Source organism: Xiphophorus hellerii, chromosome 21 (genome assembly GCF_003331165.1).
Source record: "Xiphophorus hellerii strain 12219 chromosome 21, Xiphophorus_hellerii-4.1, whole genome shotgun sequence".
Lineage (NCBI taxonomy): Eukaryota > Metazoa > Chordata > Actinopteri > Cyprinodontiformes > Poeciliidae > Xiphophorus > Xiphophorus hellerii.
This window is the reverse complement of record NC_045692.1, coordinates 19,941,648-19,955,275: the sequence shown is the minus strand read 5'-3', so window position 1 is coordinate 19,955,275 and position 13,628 is coordinate 19,941,648. Positions and strand designations below refer to the sequence as shown.

Below are 13,628 nucleotides of genomic sequence, written 5' to 3'. Positions count from 1 at the left end.
CAGTTTACTTGGACTAGGCCATTCTGATGTCATTTCTGGTTTAATCCATGCTGTTGTAGCTGCGATTTTGTATATAGTCGTTGATGTGCTTGTAGGTGAGCTTAAACCCCTAACTCAAGTTGTTTTAAAAAATGTTTTTAGGAATCCCCTTTATTTATTTATTATATTGTTATAAATTATTAAATTGAATGAAGCCCATACAGTGCATGTGAAATTTTTTTACCCTTTTTATTCCATTTACAAATCATTGAACAACAAAATTAGGCTTTTAAAAAAAAAAGTTTTATTCAAAACTGATTTCTATAAAATAATAAAACAAAATCTCAATTTAAATTTGTGATTGCATAAATATTTCCTCGCTTGTCTTTTTACAACAATCACTATAGACACATTCACTGCACTCAGAGATCTCCATTCCATGCACCAATTGGCTGGACCTCTGTTAAATTAGGTAATTTACTGGAAAGTTGGTGAATATTTATGCAATCATTTATTTTGTGGTACATTTTATGGTTCATTATTTTGTAGAAATAAATTTTCTCAATATTGCAGTTTAAAAACAAAGATTTTTTAAACTAATTTTGTTGATCATGATTGATTTGTAAAAGCAATAAAAGGAGTAAAACATCCTTTTATGTTGGAGGCAAAAACGTTTTATAGGCACTGTACAAAACTTAAATAAATCAAATTTTTAAGATATTTTATGTGCAAATGAAGTAAATTAGTGATAACTGGGTATTATTCAGCCTCTAGAAGGCTGCTATGTGCTTCCAACATGATTCTTGGTTTGTGCTGAATTTGCATCAACAGGCATTAGTGGAACACAAACACCACTTTTATAGTTTACAAGTATTTAAATGTCATATTGCCAATAAAGCAACCTCTACTAATCAGTTTTAACACATTTTCTCCAGTTTCTGTTCGCTGGAACCCACATGAGGGATGATATCGCCTCTGAGGCCTACGAGGACGAGCTTGACATGGGTCGCTCCGGGTCGTACCTCAACAGCAGCATCACTTCGGCGTGGAGCGAGCACAGCCTGGACCCCGAGGACATTCGGGTACGCAGTGTTTTCATCCATCTGTTCTTGTCATTTGCATAACCTGGCGTTGCGTTTGAATCCTCTACAAATACTGAGCCATGGCAGTTTTTTATTGCAGACACCAGAAGAAATGGGCCATCTCAGTTCTATTAATGGCTGTGGCGTAAGGTCTTGCGACAGCCTTTGGGAAAAACGTACCAACGTGAGCAGAGATATCTGTTTGTCTGTTAGAGCTGAAGAAGTCTCTCTACCAAAAAGCTTTGGGTGCCTTTGGAGAATTTTCTTGAGGAAGTGGTTTTATGATCACATCCAGGTTGCTTGGAAACACTTAATGTCTCGGATGAAGATACAGATGGAGCCAATCAAGGACCCGAGATTAGAGGCTGTTTCAGACCTAACACTAAAACACGTTGTTTCCTTATTTGATGCTGTGCAGAACAGTCCTGTCTTTGCTTTTCTTTCAGCACGCATGTGATTTTTGAGTAGTGCGTCATTTAGCAGATGTTTGTAGCCATCTGTCATGAAGTTGCATGGTCTAAGTGGAGTAGATTGTGTGTTTTATTATCGAAATGCATCTCGTACCTCTCAACGAAGATTCACCAATTTGCTTTTCTGTTTTTATTCATTTTTAGGAGGAGCTGAAGAAGTTATACTCCCAGCTGGAGATTTACAAAAGGAAGAAGATGCTAGCGAACAACCCACACCTGCAGAAGAAGCGGAGCTCCAAGAAAGGTCTGGGGCGCTCGCTGATGAGACGCATCACCGAGATCCCAGAGTCTGTGCATCGGCAGTGCAGCCGGGAAGACAAGGAGGTGGGAGACTACGGGAGCAACCGGAACAGCATCTGCATGCTGAAGAAGAACCCGCTGGATCCCAGCCATCAGGTGAAACCAGTCAAGGAAGAGACGCTAAAGAACAAGGTTTTCTCTCTGAAGAAGTCCCACAGCAGCTACGATCATGTCCGTGACCAGAACGAAGACGCCAACAGGGCCGCCGCAGACAAGATGGAGACCGCCTCAAATGAAGGGTCGCTACTAGATACGCTGATGGGCAAAAAGCTGGTCAAGAAGAAGTCCAGTGAGAACATCAACGCCCCCAGTGAATCTACGGAGTCTGTTCCTTTAGTCTGCAAGTCGGCGAGTGCCCACAATCTAACAGCTGACAAGAAACCAATTCACCCCAGAGCGTCCATGCTACAGAAGTCTTTGAGTGTCATCGCCAGCGCCAAGGAGAAGACTTTGGGCTTGACTGGGAAGAGCCAGAGCTCAGAGGACAGCAATAAGAAGAGTCAGCCAAAGAGCAGAGACATGAAGGCGAATGCAGAGACAGAGAATGACTGTCAGCCAAAGATGATCATCAGCCAACCGGTTGACTACAAACAAAATGCAGCCAAGGGCAGGATCATGAAGCAGCCGGTGACCGACAGCCAGCCTCCAATCTGCTCCGATCCAGTCCAGGGAAAAGACCTTTACGATGTCTCTGAAGTGTGTCCATGGGAGTTGGAAGACTTGCCGACTCCGTCTGAGAACAAGATCCAGAAGCACGTCTCGATAGCACCGACAGAGTCGACGACGATTCATGGAGGCAGCACCAAAGGGAGTAAATCCCAGAAGCAGAAGGCCTCTGATCAGTCTCCATCGGGTGGAAGACACTCAAAGGAGAGTCAGAGGACGACTTCTGTACGAGCCGAGGTCTGTCCATGGGAAGAGGGAGGTGAGACACAAACCAGTCTCTCAGAAGGACCAAGGCAACAAGTGTCCAGTCAGTCAAGGTCAAACAGGCCTCATTCTACGTTAGAAAGCTCCAAAACAAAGCGAGCAGACATTTGTCCGTGGGACTTCGAAGAGCAGCAGAAGGTGACAGAGTTAGCTCGGTCTCCAGATACAATAAAGCAGAAAAAGAGCTCCTCTCCTGTGGACGGACGAGGTAGAAACCCCACTTCAGATGCTCCCAAAGGGGTAACATCTCTGCCCCTACCAACAACGAAAGCCGAAATCTGTCCTTGGGACTACGACAGTGCTGCGGTTTCTCCAAATACAGACAGGACACCCAGTCCAGCACAAGCACCCAAAGCTAAAGAATCGCCCACGATAAGGAAAGCCGCCCCTTCCACCAGGACGGTTGAGAAGGAAAAGTCAAAAGACACTGAGGATGAGAAAAGTTTAACAAAGTCCTCAGATAAATGTTTGAGCCAGCAGAAATTGTCGGAGGTCTGTCCGTGGGACGTAGAGAGTCCGCAGGAGGGGCTGCAGGTAGAGAAAAGGAAAAGCGCTAATGTTGGAGCAGCCAAACCAAAGCCGGCTGAAGTTTGTCCGTGGGATTTTGAGGACGTGTCGGGTAAGAAAGGCTCTGATAAAAATGCCCCAGTAGAAAAGCAGAGCAATCCAAATTCAAAAGCTGCGGCTGCTAGTTCTGCTCCAAAGGCCGAGGTTTGCCCCTGGGACTTTGACGAGAGCAAATCAAGCAAGAAGGCATGACACTCTACCTGAATGGACCTCTGAAATTATAGTTATCAATGTATAATTTTTCTTTTTTCAATTGCAAAGAGTTATATATATATTACCTTTTACTATTTGTATGGTAACTTGGAAGCAAAGTTAACCCACAAGTTGCCTTCCTTTCTGAGGTTTTGTTCCAGCTTTACATATTTGGAATATGTACAAAACGACAAAACAAAGTCAAGAAGAGCATTCCAGATTACTACAGGAAAATTCCTGGAAATAAAATTGTAGACCAATTATGCAACCGTTACACTTTATGAGCAATGTCACACATCAGCTTTCTACATCTCTGCAGTCTTTACTTTCTGTTTGCTGTCTGATGTTTTTTCACCCACATGTGACAACAAAGTGATATTATTATGTGTTGGTTCCAGCTCAGAGTTTTTGTCTTTGTTGTCATATAGATGAGATTTGGGTTGAAGTATAAAACAGGAAGAGTCTGCGAAGTGTGATGTGGTGTTTAACTTGTATTTAATGAGGATTTGATCCGAAAGCAGAAGGAAAGTAACTCAATAGCACCTTAGCAAAAATCATAAATTCAGAACAGATTCTGTCCTTTATGTACATTTTATTCTCTTAATTTCCATATTATATCACTGGCAATCATACACACAGCATATATGTATATTTTAGATCTATTTAATTGTAGTTCTCTACAGATTAAAATGCTTCCAAGTCTGTAGAGATGTACTATACGTGCCTAACTATTAGCATTATCTTGTATCAGTCTAGAGGGAAAAAAGTGATTTTTGTCTGGATTTTGTGACGGTGATCTATATTAACAGCATGCACAGCCAGGTGCCGAGTAGCTGGACTCTACTTGCTTGTCAACTGATCAGTGCTAATGTTTTAGCTAGCGTTTTCCCCCATGAAACAGATAGTTTTGGCCTTGTTTTTATATCCCTTAAAAGCTAAAATGGAGAATACAGAAGGAGGTCATTTGCACCGGTCAATACGCCTTGTCGCCATTTCCCAGATTATTGGTTTTGGTCGTTTTGTCCCTGACTTTTGTTGCCGTCTACTAAGGGACATCCCACAGTTTGATGTAATTTACTATTTTATCCACCAGAGGTCACTTAGGTTTATTGTAATAAGGGTGTTTTCACACCAGATAGTCCCGTAGACGCGACTCAATTGGGGATCAAACCGGAACATTTGTTACATTTTCAGCAAATGATCTAAACCCTTTGAAAAACCTGCTCCCCTCCTCGCCTGTGGGGGCACTGCAACAAGAACCACTGAAGTAAACGACATAAAAACCTCTGAAGAAAGTTCACAAAATGTAAACAAAAACGGAGTAGCGTCAGATTTTAGTGGATGTAGGATTTCTCTTTTGTCTTTCGTTAAAGACTATGAACCATTTCTCCTGCTAGCGCTAGACTCTCGCTTTTGTTTTGGTTCTTTTTAACCAGAATGCCCTGTGTTGCAGTCCTCTTCCTGGTTTTGGAGCGGTCTCTGGTCCGCTTGGTATTCACATATCCATTCAAACCGCACCAGAGTTCACCTCAAAGGAACTGAGACGGAGGTTTGTAGGGGGACCAGAGTTCGCTTTTCTGATCTGCCTCAGAGTTCAGTTACACCTTCTGACTTCCCCAAACGAACCAAACATTTAGACAAACAAACCAGAGTTTAATTAAAGTGGACTAAACAGGCCTGGTGTGAAAGCACCCTGTCTTTTTAACTATCTAGAACCAACTGTCCCAAATTGGATCAGAACCAAATAATGGTGATAATCTCTAATACAACGAAATGGGAGTACGAACTGGCGAAGATGCAAACTGAAGTCAGTCTGACCCGGTTTTGTTTGGGAATCCAGCATGGCTCTTTATGTTGCACCCAATGTGTTTGTGGATGCGATTTAATGAATTATTCATGAGGTTCTGTCATATTTATGACTATTTATCTTCGTAATTCATCAAAATGCTTAACCAACAATGGAATGAATAAATTGCTTGTTTACGGGTAACAAAAAAAAAAAAAAAGAAGCAGCATTTTGGGTCAAAGTATGAAATGGGAGTACGAGTTGGTCCGATGTCTGTGATACCAGCATGGATTTTTGTGTTGCACCAAATGTGTGTTTGTGGATGAAACGTCATAAATCCACCATAAAGAGGTGAAGCAGTAACCTGGAGATCAACACAACACTAAATCTCCTTTCAACTTTTCAGCCACTGCCTCAATAAAAACCTAAATATAAAGAATAGGCGAGCCATTTTAATGGATTTATACATAAAATAAGACGCATTTTACTTGGTTGCATCTTGGGATTTATTGGGAATTTTGCTCATCTGATTTTATTAGATAAAAGGAAATCACTTTTCATCATTAACCTGGGTAAAAAAAAAAAGAAGCTCTCTTTAAAAAACAAAAACCTTTTAATTTGAACCCAAAGGACCAAGCAGTCGTTAGGAAATAAACCATAACAGTTTGTAGAAGCTAGCAGTCACGTCTCTGTGAAAGTTTGTATCACAATTTGAAGGATTGTTGGCGCTTTTTAATTCACCAAATTTCAGCCTCTAACAACTCCGCTTATTTTTTCATATCAATTCTGTTGCTTCAACTGATGTATATAATGTTTAACATACACTGAAAAACAAGAATGGGTGATCAAGCTTGAAAAAAATCTAGTTAATTTGTTACAAGTAATTTAGTTATCGTGTTAAGCAAACTTAAATAAATTCAGTTTGACCAACTTAATTTGATTACGTGTAACAAATTAACTACCGTAATTTGTTTTAAGTTGGAGCTCCATTCTCTTTTTTTAGTGTACTATCTGCTGAGTTAATGTGGGAGATTTACTGCCATGGGTGACGAATGACCTGCTCCTGGTTATTGTGCTTTAGGAAAGTTGTTTTTTTAAAGAAAAGGGACTATTTTAGAAAAATTTACCACCTCTGATTTGTGTGTCATGAAAATACTAATAGTAAATAAAGCAATATAATAATGGTAACTTTAAAAAAAGAGATATTTTTGCTTTTAAATGAATTTTAATCTTCAAATATGAGTAGAAAATACAATGAGTGCAATATCCCATCATAAAACTAAATATCACGTTACAGTGAGCCCAGTTTGTTCTTTAATTTGAATAATTTATGATCGTCAACTTGCTGTTTTATTTTTCTTCTGTCCATTGTGTGTGTGTGTGCGTGTGTGTGTGTGTGTGTATTAAACTCTGTGAAACATACTGGTGTCTGTTAACTGTCGGTCTCTCTGGAAATGATCTCTGTATTTTATCGTCATCATCAAAGAATCGATGCAAGTTTGAACCCGAACCGTCGTCCTTGTGCCATCGCAGACAATGCCGTGTCTTGTAGCTTTTCTGTCCACTGATCGTTAACCCCGGTGCGTTTCAGTTCGGCTAGCCGCGTTCATTTAAACTGGACTCTTGTGACCGGACAGTGTCACACTACGGCAAGTACTAGCAAATCTACTACTACTACTACTATTCAATGCTGTAACGTCGTAATTCTTGCTCTTGTGGCTTCTGCATGAATTCAAGAACTTAGTAGGACTGATGTTTCACTGCCCTTGATAGAACAAAAAAAGGAAAAAATGTTATATTTTATGGACTGTTACAAGTTGTATAGTGAGTGACACTGTCCCCAACCCACTGTATTTTGTGCTTGTTATGACTATTGCTCTATGACAAGCTTATAGCATCAATATATGGGAATATTTGGTAGATTTATATTGTGTTATATTGTGTTAGCATGTACATAAAAGATACCTCCTCTGCAATAAATATTTATATGAAAAAAGTGTGTGGCCAAGGTTATTATAATAAAGAAAACATTTAACTGAAATGAAAGCAGTAATTAATGGGGGAAACCATAAATAACTGGAACTATATAAAACTAAAGATGCAACATCTTTAGTTTTTGTGTTTATGAATCGGGTTGGTTGTTCAATAATAACTGAATACATGTTTCAAAATGGTGTTTTCTGATAAGTATTCATTACCCAATCAATTTAAACACAGTAGCAGTAAAATAGTTTAACCTTTTTAAATTGTGCACCTAGAAATTAACAAAAGTCTGTAAAGATCTAAAACTATAACTAATAAAAAACAATTCAAATCCAAAAATATTTTATTAATCCCAAAGGAAAATTCAATTAAAAACTAATTAAAACTAACTAGACACAAAAAAGTCACAACAAAATAAAACAAAAGAAAAACCCAAAACTATTGTAACCCTGGGATTTGAAGATTTATACAGAAATCCGTTGAAAAGAACCAACAAATGCAGGATTTTTCTGCTTCTTTTTTCTCCTACAGTGTTCTCTAATCCGACATCCAGCTGATCCAAGATGCTCTCATGATGCTTTTATGCCTCGTATACCTTCTCAGGTTTGTTTGCTTTTTGCTTGTGCGGACATGCAGCTGGCCTTTAATGGCGTTGTGCATGGTAACCACAGCTTGGCTACTGTCCTAAAAGGCTTTTATGGCTCACTGTGGCGAGATCAGTTCACTGAGGAAGAGGTAGTCGATGGTAGAAAATGCTGACTTGTTGCAAAACTTCAGAATTACAAACCCAAATTTATTTATCTGCGTCTGGAAATCATAAACTGAGTTATTAATTCTGTTCAGATCCACTATTTTCATTAATCCCAGAATATAGGCAGCAGCAAAACAATGCTGAAGGGTAAACGTGAACCAAACAGGGTAGCATTGATCCCAGCATGTTGAGAACTTCAGGGACTTTCTGGTTAAATATAAGATTAATGCAGCTTGCAGCAGGGATTAAAATTACAGCAATATCACCAAGGAGATCCTGGGAATAAAATGTGATCCACTAAACTGTTGTGCACTGCAAAAATACAATATTTCACCAATTATTTTTGGTCTAGTTTCTACTGCAAATATCTTAAAACACTTGAAATAGACTAAATTCAACATACAAGTCAATAATTTCTTAATATTGATTAAAAAGTACTAGTACTACCCAGATTATTTCACTTATAACAAATCATTTTTTCCATTTTATAAGTGAAATAATCTGCCAACTTTTTAATCAATATTTAGGAATTATTGACTGAAAACAAGCTCCCACAAGATGTAAGCTAATTACAAATTAGCTTACATCTTGGTGTTGACATGTTGGGGGGCCCCCCAATAAAAATCTGCTCAGGGCCCCACAAAGGTTTGGACCGGGCCTGGTGTTGACTCTGCAGGACAGAGGGGTCCAGCAGGACTTATTTTTACAGCGCAGACGGTGATTGGTGCGTGAATCACCGCGGTGATGTGGGCAGTGATGGACAGCGGCTGGAAAGATGAGAGGAAGCCCATCGCTTTGTCCACTGACTCATCCGTCTGCTGAGGCCGGGGGAGGGAGGTGGGAGGCGGGGGAAGACTGTGAGGACGTTGTGGATCCATGAGTCATGCGGAGGGGAGGGAGATGAACCGGGATGGAGGCAGAAACATGCAGCCAGCACCTTGTGACTGCAGCAGCAGTTAGACGGTCACCTAAACGTAGCTGTGGTGAAGAGTTGGCTAAAAACACAGCATGATTCAGCGGTGAGACGACTGACTCAGATAAAGAATTTTAAAGAATAGAACATTTTTCCACTGGTATTAAAAAAAAAAAAAGAATTTTGAATTCTACTGGTTTTCTCATAATTTTTATTTTTCAGAATTCTGATTTTAAATCTCATTCTAACTCTTTTTTTTAGAATTCTGAAGTTTTTCTAAGAATGCAAACTTTTCTATGAGAATCTGATTTTAATCTCATAATTATAATATTTTTGTCAGAATTTGTTTTTTCTCCCTCATTTTAAATCTCATTCTAACTCTTTTTTTTTGCAGAATTTTCAAGTTTTTCTCATTATTCAGAAATTTTTTTTAACAAAAGCTTTTTTCTCTGTATGTTGAATTAATTTCAAAATTATGAAATTTAATCAGAATTCTGATTTTAAATCTCATTCTGTTTTTTTAGAATTCTGAAGTTTTTCCTCATAATTCTAAGATTTTTCTAAGAATTCAATTTTTTTCTCTGTATTTGATTTTAATCTGAAAATTCTACAGTTTTTCTTGTAAATCTGATTTTAAAGGGTTGGGTTCTAATTCTAACTCATTTTCAGACTAATGAATTTTTTTCTGAATTTAGATTTTTCTAAGAATTCAAACTTTTTCAGAAAAAAATTCAGGGATTTTTTTCCCAGAATTTTGAAGTCTTTTCAGAATTCTGATGTTTTTCTTAGAATTTAGAGATATTTTTCTAGGAATTCAACCTTTTTCAAGTCAGGATTCTTTGTTTTTCCTCCTCCTTAAATTTAGAGCTATAGTTAAATTAGGGTAAAATATTGGACCAGCATTTTACTGCAGAAAAGAAAGGCCTAATTCTCAAGACAGTAAAGAAAAGTAGCAGTAGCCTTTATGTGAGGACAGAAACCAGAGCAGGTGGTTTAAAGATGAAACCGCTCAGGTGTAAACCGTTCCCTGATGTTTTCTCCAAATCTGTCTGTTATCTGTACGAGCCAGGAAGGCAACGCAACACAAACAGCAACGAGGAGGAGGGATGTGACAGACTGTGGGCTGAACACTTTGTGCAACAATCCTTTACTGAGCAAAGCGTGGTGACAGGAGGGAGAAAAGCAGGTTTTATTCAAACGGCAGTCATAAAAGGCAGCAAGTGGGCAGCCGGCGAAATAAAACATACATAAAACACAGCCAGGATTAAAATCAGACGTGAAAACCAGGCTGAGGTTGTTTCCAGGAGGCGCAGTAGGTGGTCGACTATGAGACAATGACTCTGCAGGCGAGGTAGCAACCAAAATATTCCCTCCTTTTTTCCTATTTTCTTTGTTTTTATTATTGCAAATGATTGAAATAAATGTATGAAATAAAATGTATTGGTTTGATTTCTTGCTGCAATAAAAGACGGTGCTGTCTGCTGCCGAATGTCATTCTTTTTAAAAATCTTTCCATATTCATGACAAACACCACAGGACGATGTTTAAACACATCCCGCGACACATTTTCCGAGGCTTTTATCATTCGAAATGTGACGAGCCCCCGGTTGGCATCTATTCATGCTCAGTGATTGATTGCACCAAATTATAAACCCAAAGGGCTAATAGGCAATTTATCTCAGCGGCTGACAGGACGGAGGCCATTTCTGGCTCTTCTCTAATGTCGACTGACGAACATAATGGATTTGGCCCAAAATGAGATGTGATATTTCTGGAGATGAACTCTGCAAATATTGGCACATCAGCGCTGATGCTACTGCCAGTGAACCCAACATGTCAGTCAGTCAGAGGCGGCTCCAGAAAGTTTAACATGGGAGTGGCAAGAGGTCTAAATAGAAACAACAAAATGTCTACAAAAAAAACATATTAATTTATTGGACCGGCAGCTGGATTTCCATTATAAATGTACGCAAAACTGTCAATATTCTGGTAATGTTGAAACAAATGTTGCAGTTTTGGACCTTCATCGAACCGAGTTTACTGGACTATCAGGTGTGAAAACACTGAAGTCATAATTCAGTGTTGAATTATGACCCCCCCCCCCCCCCCCCCCCCCCCCCCCGCCAACAAATCAAATATTTTGATTAAAGGTTGCATCTTTTTTTTTACTTTTTGCAAAACTATGCAACATCATAGATGCAACCATATGACACACACACACAAAATTTATAATTTATTTACAGGAGCTTCAGTCAACATCGAAAAAACACAATGTAGCAATTATGGTGTTTCCATTAATTTTACTAAAAATCACATGGGAATAAGTTTGTTCACAAGATAATTCACAACATAGCATGCCATGCCATCATCTTCCTCCCACTTCCTGACGTCTTTTTCTTCATTTCTGCCAGTAGTAACATCATGTAGTTGATCACATGACTCCTGTGATGTGAGTCATGTGATCTTTTCGTGCAGTTTGTTTTTGTTGGTCTGGAAGCCATGGTTCATCTATGTTTTGCGCTGCGCTTGCCTATCCCAAGATGGCGGAAGTGATAAGAAATACAGTTAGTGTTTAAACGGATTTCTAATGGACTTATATGAAATCTTCATGTGAATAATAGGGTTCCAGTGACTAGAAAAGTAACATACATGCAGGCTACATGCTACATGCTAGCTAAGACATGCTCGTCTTAGCTAGCAGATAAAAGCTACTAAGCTAATTTCGCTACTTCGGCAGTAAGTACTACAGTAAATATCTGATATTTATCTAAGTATTACACAGAAGTGGAGGAAGAGTACTTAAAAAGTTGTAATCGAGTAATAGTTGTAACATACTTGTATTGTTTACACGTTAAATGTGAACGAGGTGATCTAAGCTTGTGGCTCGTTTATTGTTGTCATAGCGACTCCATAGCAACTGCCTTCCAAAACGGCTGTCAGGCACAAAGTTTACGGAAGTGCGACACATTTTTTGTTGTTGGTTCCGTCACATTGAACTGAGTGGTTGTAGCGTGATTAAAAGTTTGATCATTTTTAATTTAGATTTCTTCGAAATCTGGCTAAAAAAATTGCGCCTAGAAAAACGGAAATGTGATCAAAAATAGCGAGTTTTTTAAAAAAAAAAAAAAAGTTCTGTCATCAGACTGAAAGTAGGTGTAGAAGTCTGCCTCCATGTTGATGCCGCCTCCATCCTCCCTCTCTCTCTCTGTTTCTCTTTCACACACACACACACACACACACACCCACGCCCACACACACACACACACGCAGATTGGAGGCCTGGGGGAAGACTCTTATTGTCAGTGGGCTTTACTACAGCAGGAGCTAAATGGAAAGCTGAGTCTCTCACAGAAAGGCGGAGGATGGTCGATGGAGGAGACTGAACACATTTATTCGTTTCTTTTTCTACAGGAACTGAACTGGACCCTCCATAAAATGAAGTGCGCTTCAGCTAAAAGGATTTCACACTTTAAATATGATGTTAAAAAATCTGTGAAGGCGCCAGTTCAGAGACACGAAGGAGGAAAGGAGACAAATCATGTTGCGTGAATGGAAACGTAATGGTTTAGTTTTTAGGAAAGCTGAAACAAAAAGAATATGAAGGAATTTGTTTATTGTTGAGAAATGAACAGATGAGAGTAATTCAAGTAAATCACAACATGGATGGACAGCTGGTTTCCCCGAATCACCTGACTCCGTGTTTTACAAAGTTGGAGCCACCAGGGGGCGCTGTGGGCCTCAGGAAATTGGAGGGAAGATGAGAAAAAAAAGTTTAATCCTATAAATTTTTATGTTAAAAAATTTATGATTTTTTAAAAATCTTAAATAAATTTATTTTATTCTTTTTAATCATATGACAACACAGTTAGAATTCTGAGGGGAGAAAAAACAATTAAAAATTCTGAGATTAAAGTCAGAATTCATTTTTCCAGTGGCCCTAATCCTCTTCCGTACATTTCAAAGTCTTAATAAAAGGTTTGTAAATTCATACGTTGCCGCATGCATTGTAGTTTTTAAACAGCTCGTCAGGCTCTAAACAAGAGGAAACGTTAATTTTAAGCTGCAGTGACTGAATATGACCAGCAGATGGTGCTGTCGCTCCTTATACTGTCAGTTTATAAATCAAGTTCTGCGGTTTTGTCTCTTTTTATTTCGTCTTTCATTTTTTGTTTTGTACAGCCACCAGTCCAAAAGTTATAGTGAATATTTAAGACCACACGAGGTGCTCTTTGTTTGTTTGTTTCTGTGATTACTGTAATTGCTTTAGAGATAATATTTTTGAGGACTAGAGTGCTCCAAAATAGACAAAACAGTTTTTCAGACACAGATTAGTAAATTTGCACGTTCCCACCTACACTGTAGATATTTAAAACTAAAACTATTTCTGACTTCCCCTCACACATTGCATTGGATCTGCTGACAAACAATCCTCTGTCTGTGACTATTGACCGCAGGAGGTTGTCAGGCTCCAAACACGATGCGTTTGAGGTCCAAACAGGAGTCTGGGTGCTTTGTCAGAATGACATTACAGTCTACAGATTCTCAATGTCCCCTTGGTTTCTTCCACAGACTGGTACCACATTAAACCTTCAATAAATTTGGGAACCAGACACCCCCCAATATGGCGACGTTGCATATTTAATGAACTGAAAATAGCTTGAATGTTTTATTCTTA

The 13,628-nt window shown here is 38.9% G+C and overlaps 1 protein-coding gene across 2 annotated transcripts in view; it reads left to right on the top strand.

The window, feature by feature from the left end:
* gpr158a (G protein-coupled receptor 158a) overlaps positions 1–3,783 on the top strand; it is a 69,513-nt gene extending 65,730 nt beyond the window's left edge. The window contains exons 10-12 of one of the 2 annotated variants that reach the window (XM_032551796.1): positions 915–1,061; positions 1,162–1,245; positions 1,676–3,783. In XM_032551796.1, coding sequence (XP_032407687.1) covers positions 915–1,061; positions 1,162–1,245; positions 1,676–3,520 — 2,076 coding nt within the window. In that variant the 3' untranslated portion in view covers positions 3,521–3,783. The remainder of the gene's footprint in view (positions 1–914; positions 1,062–1,161; positions 1,246–1,675) is intronic. The other variant, XM_032551797.1, reaches the window with a different exon arrangement.
* The last annotated feature ends 9,845 nt before the right edge of the window (positions 3,784–13,628 follow it).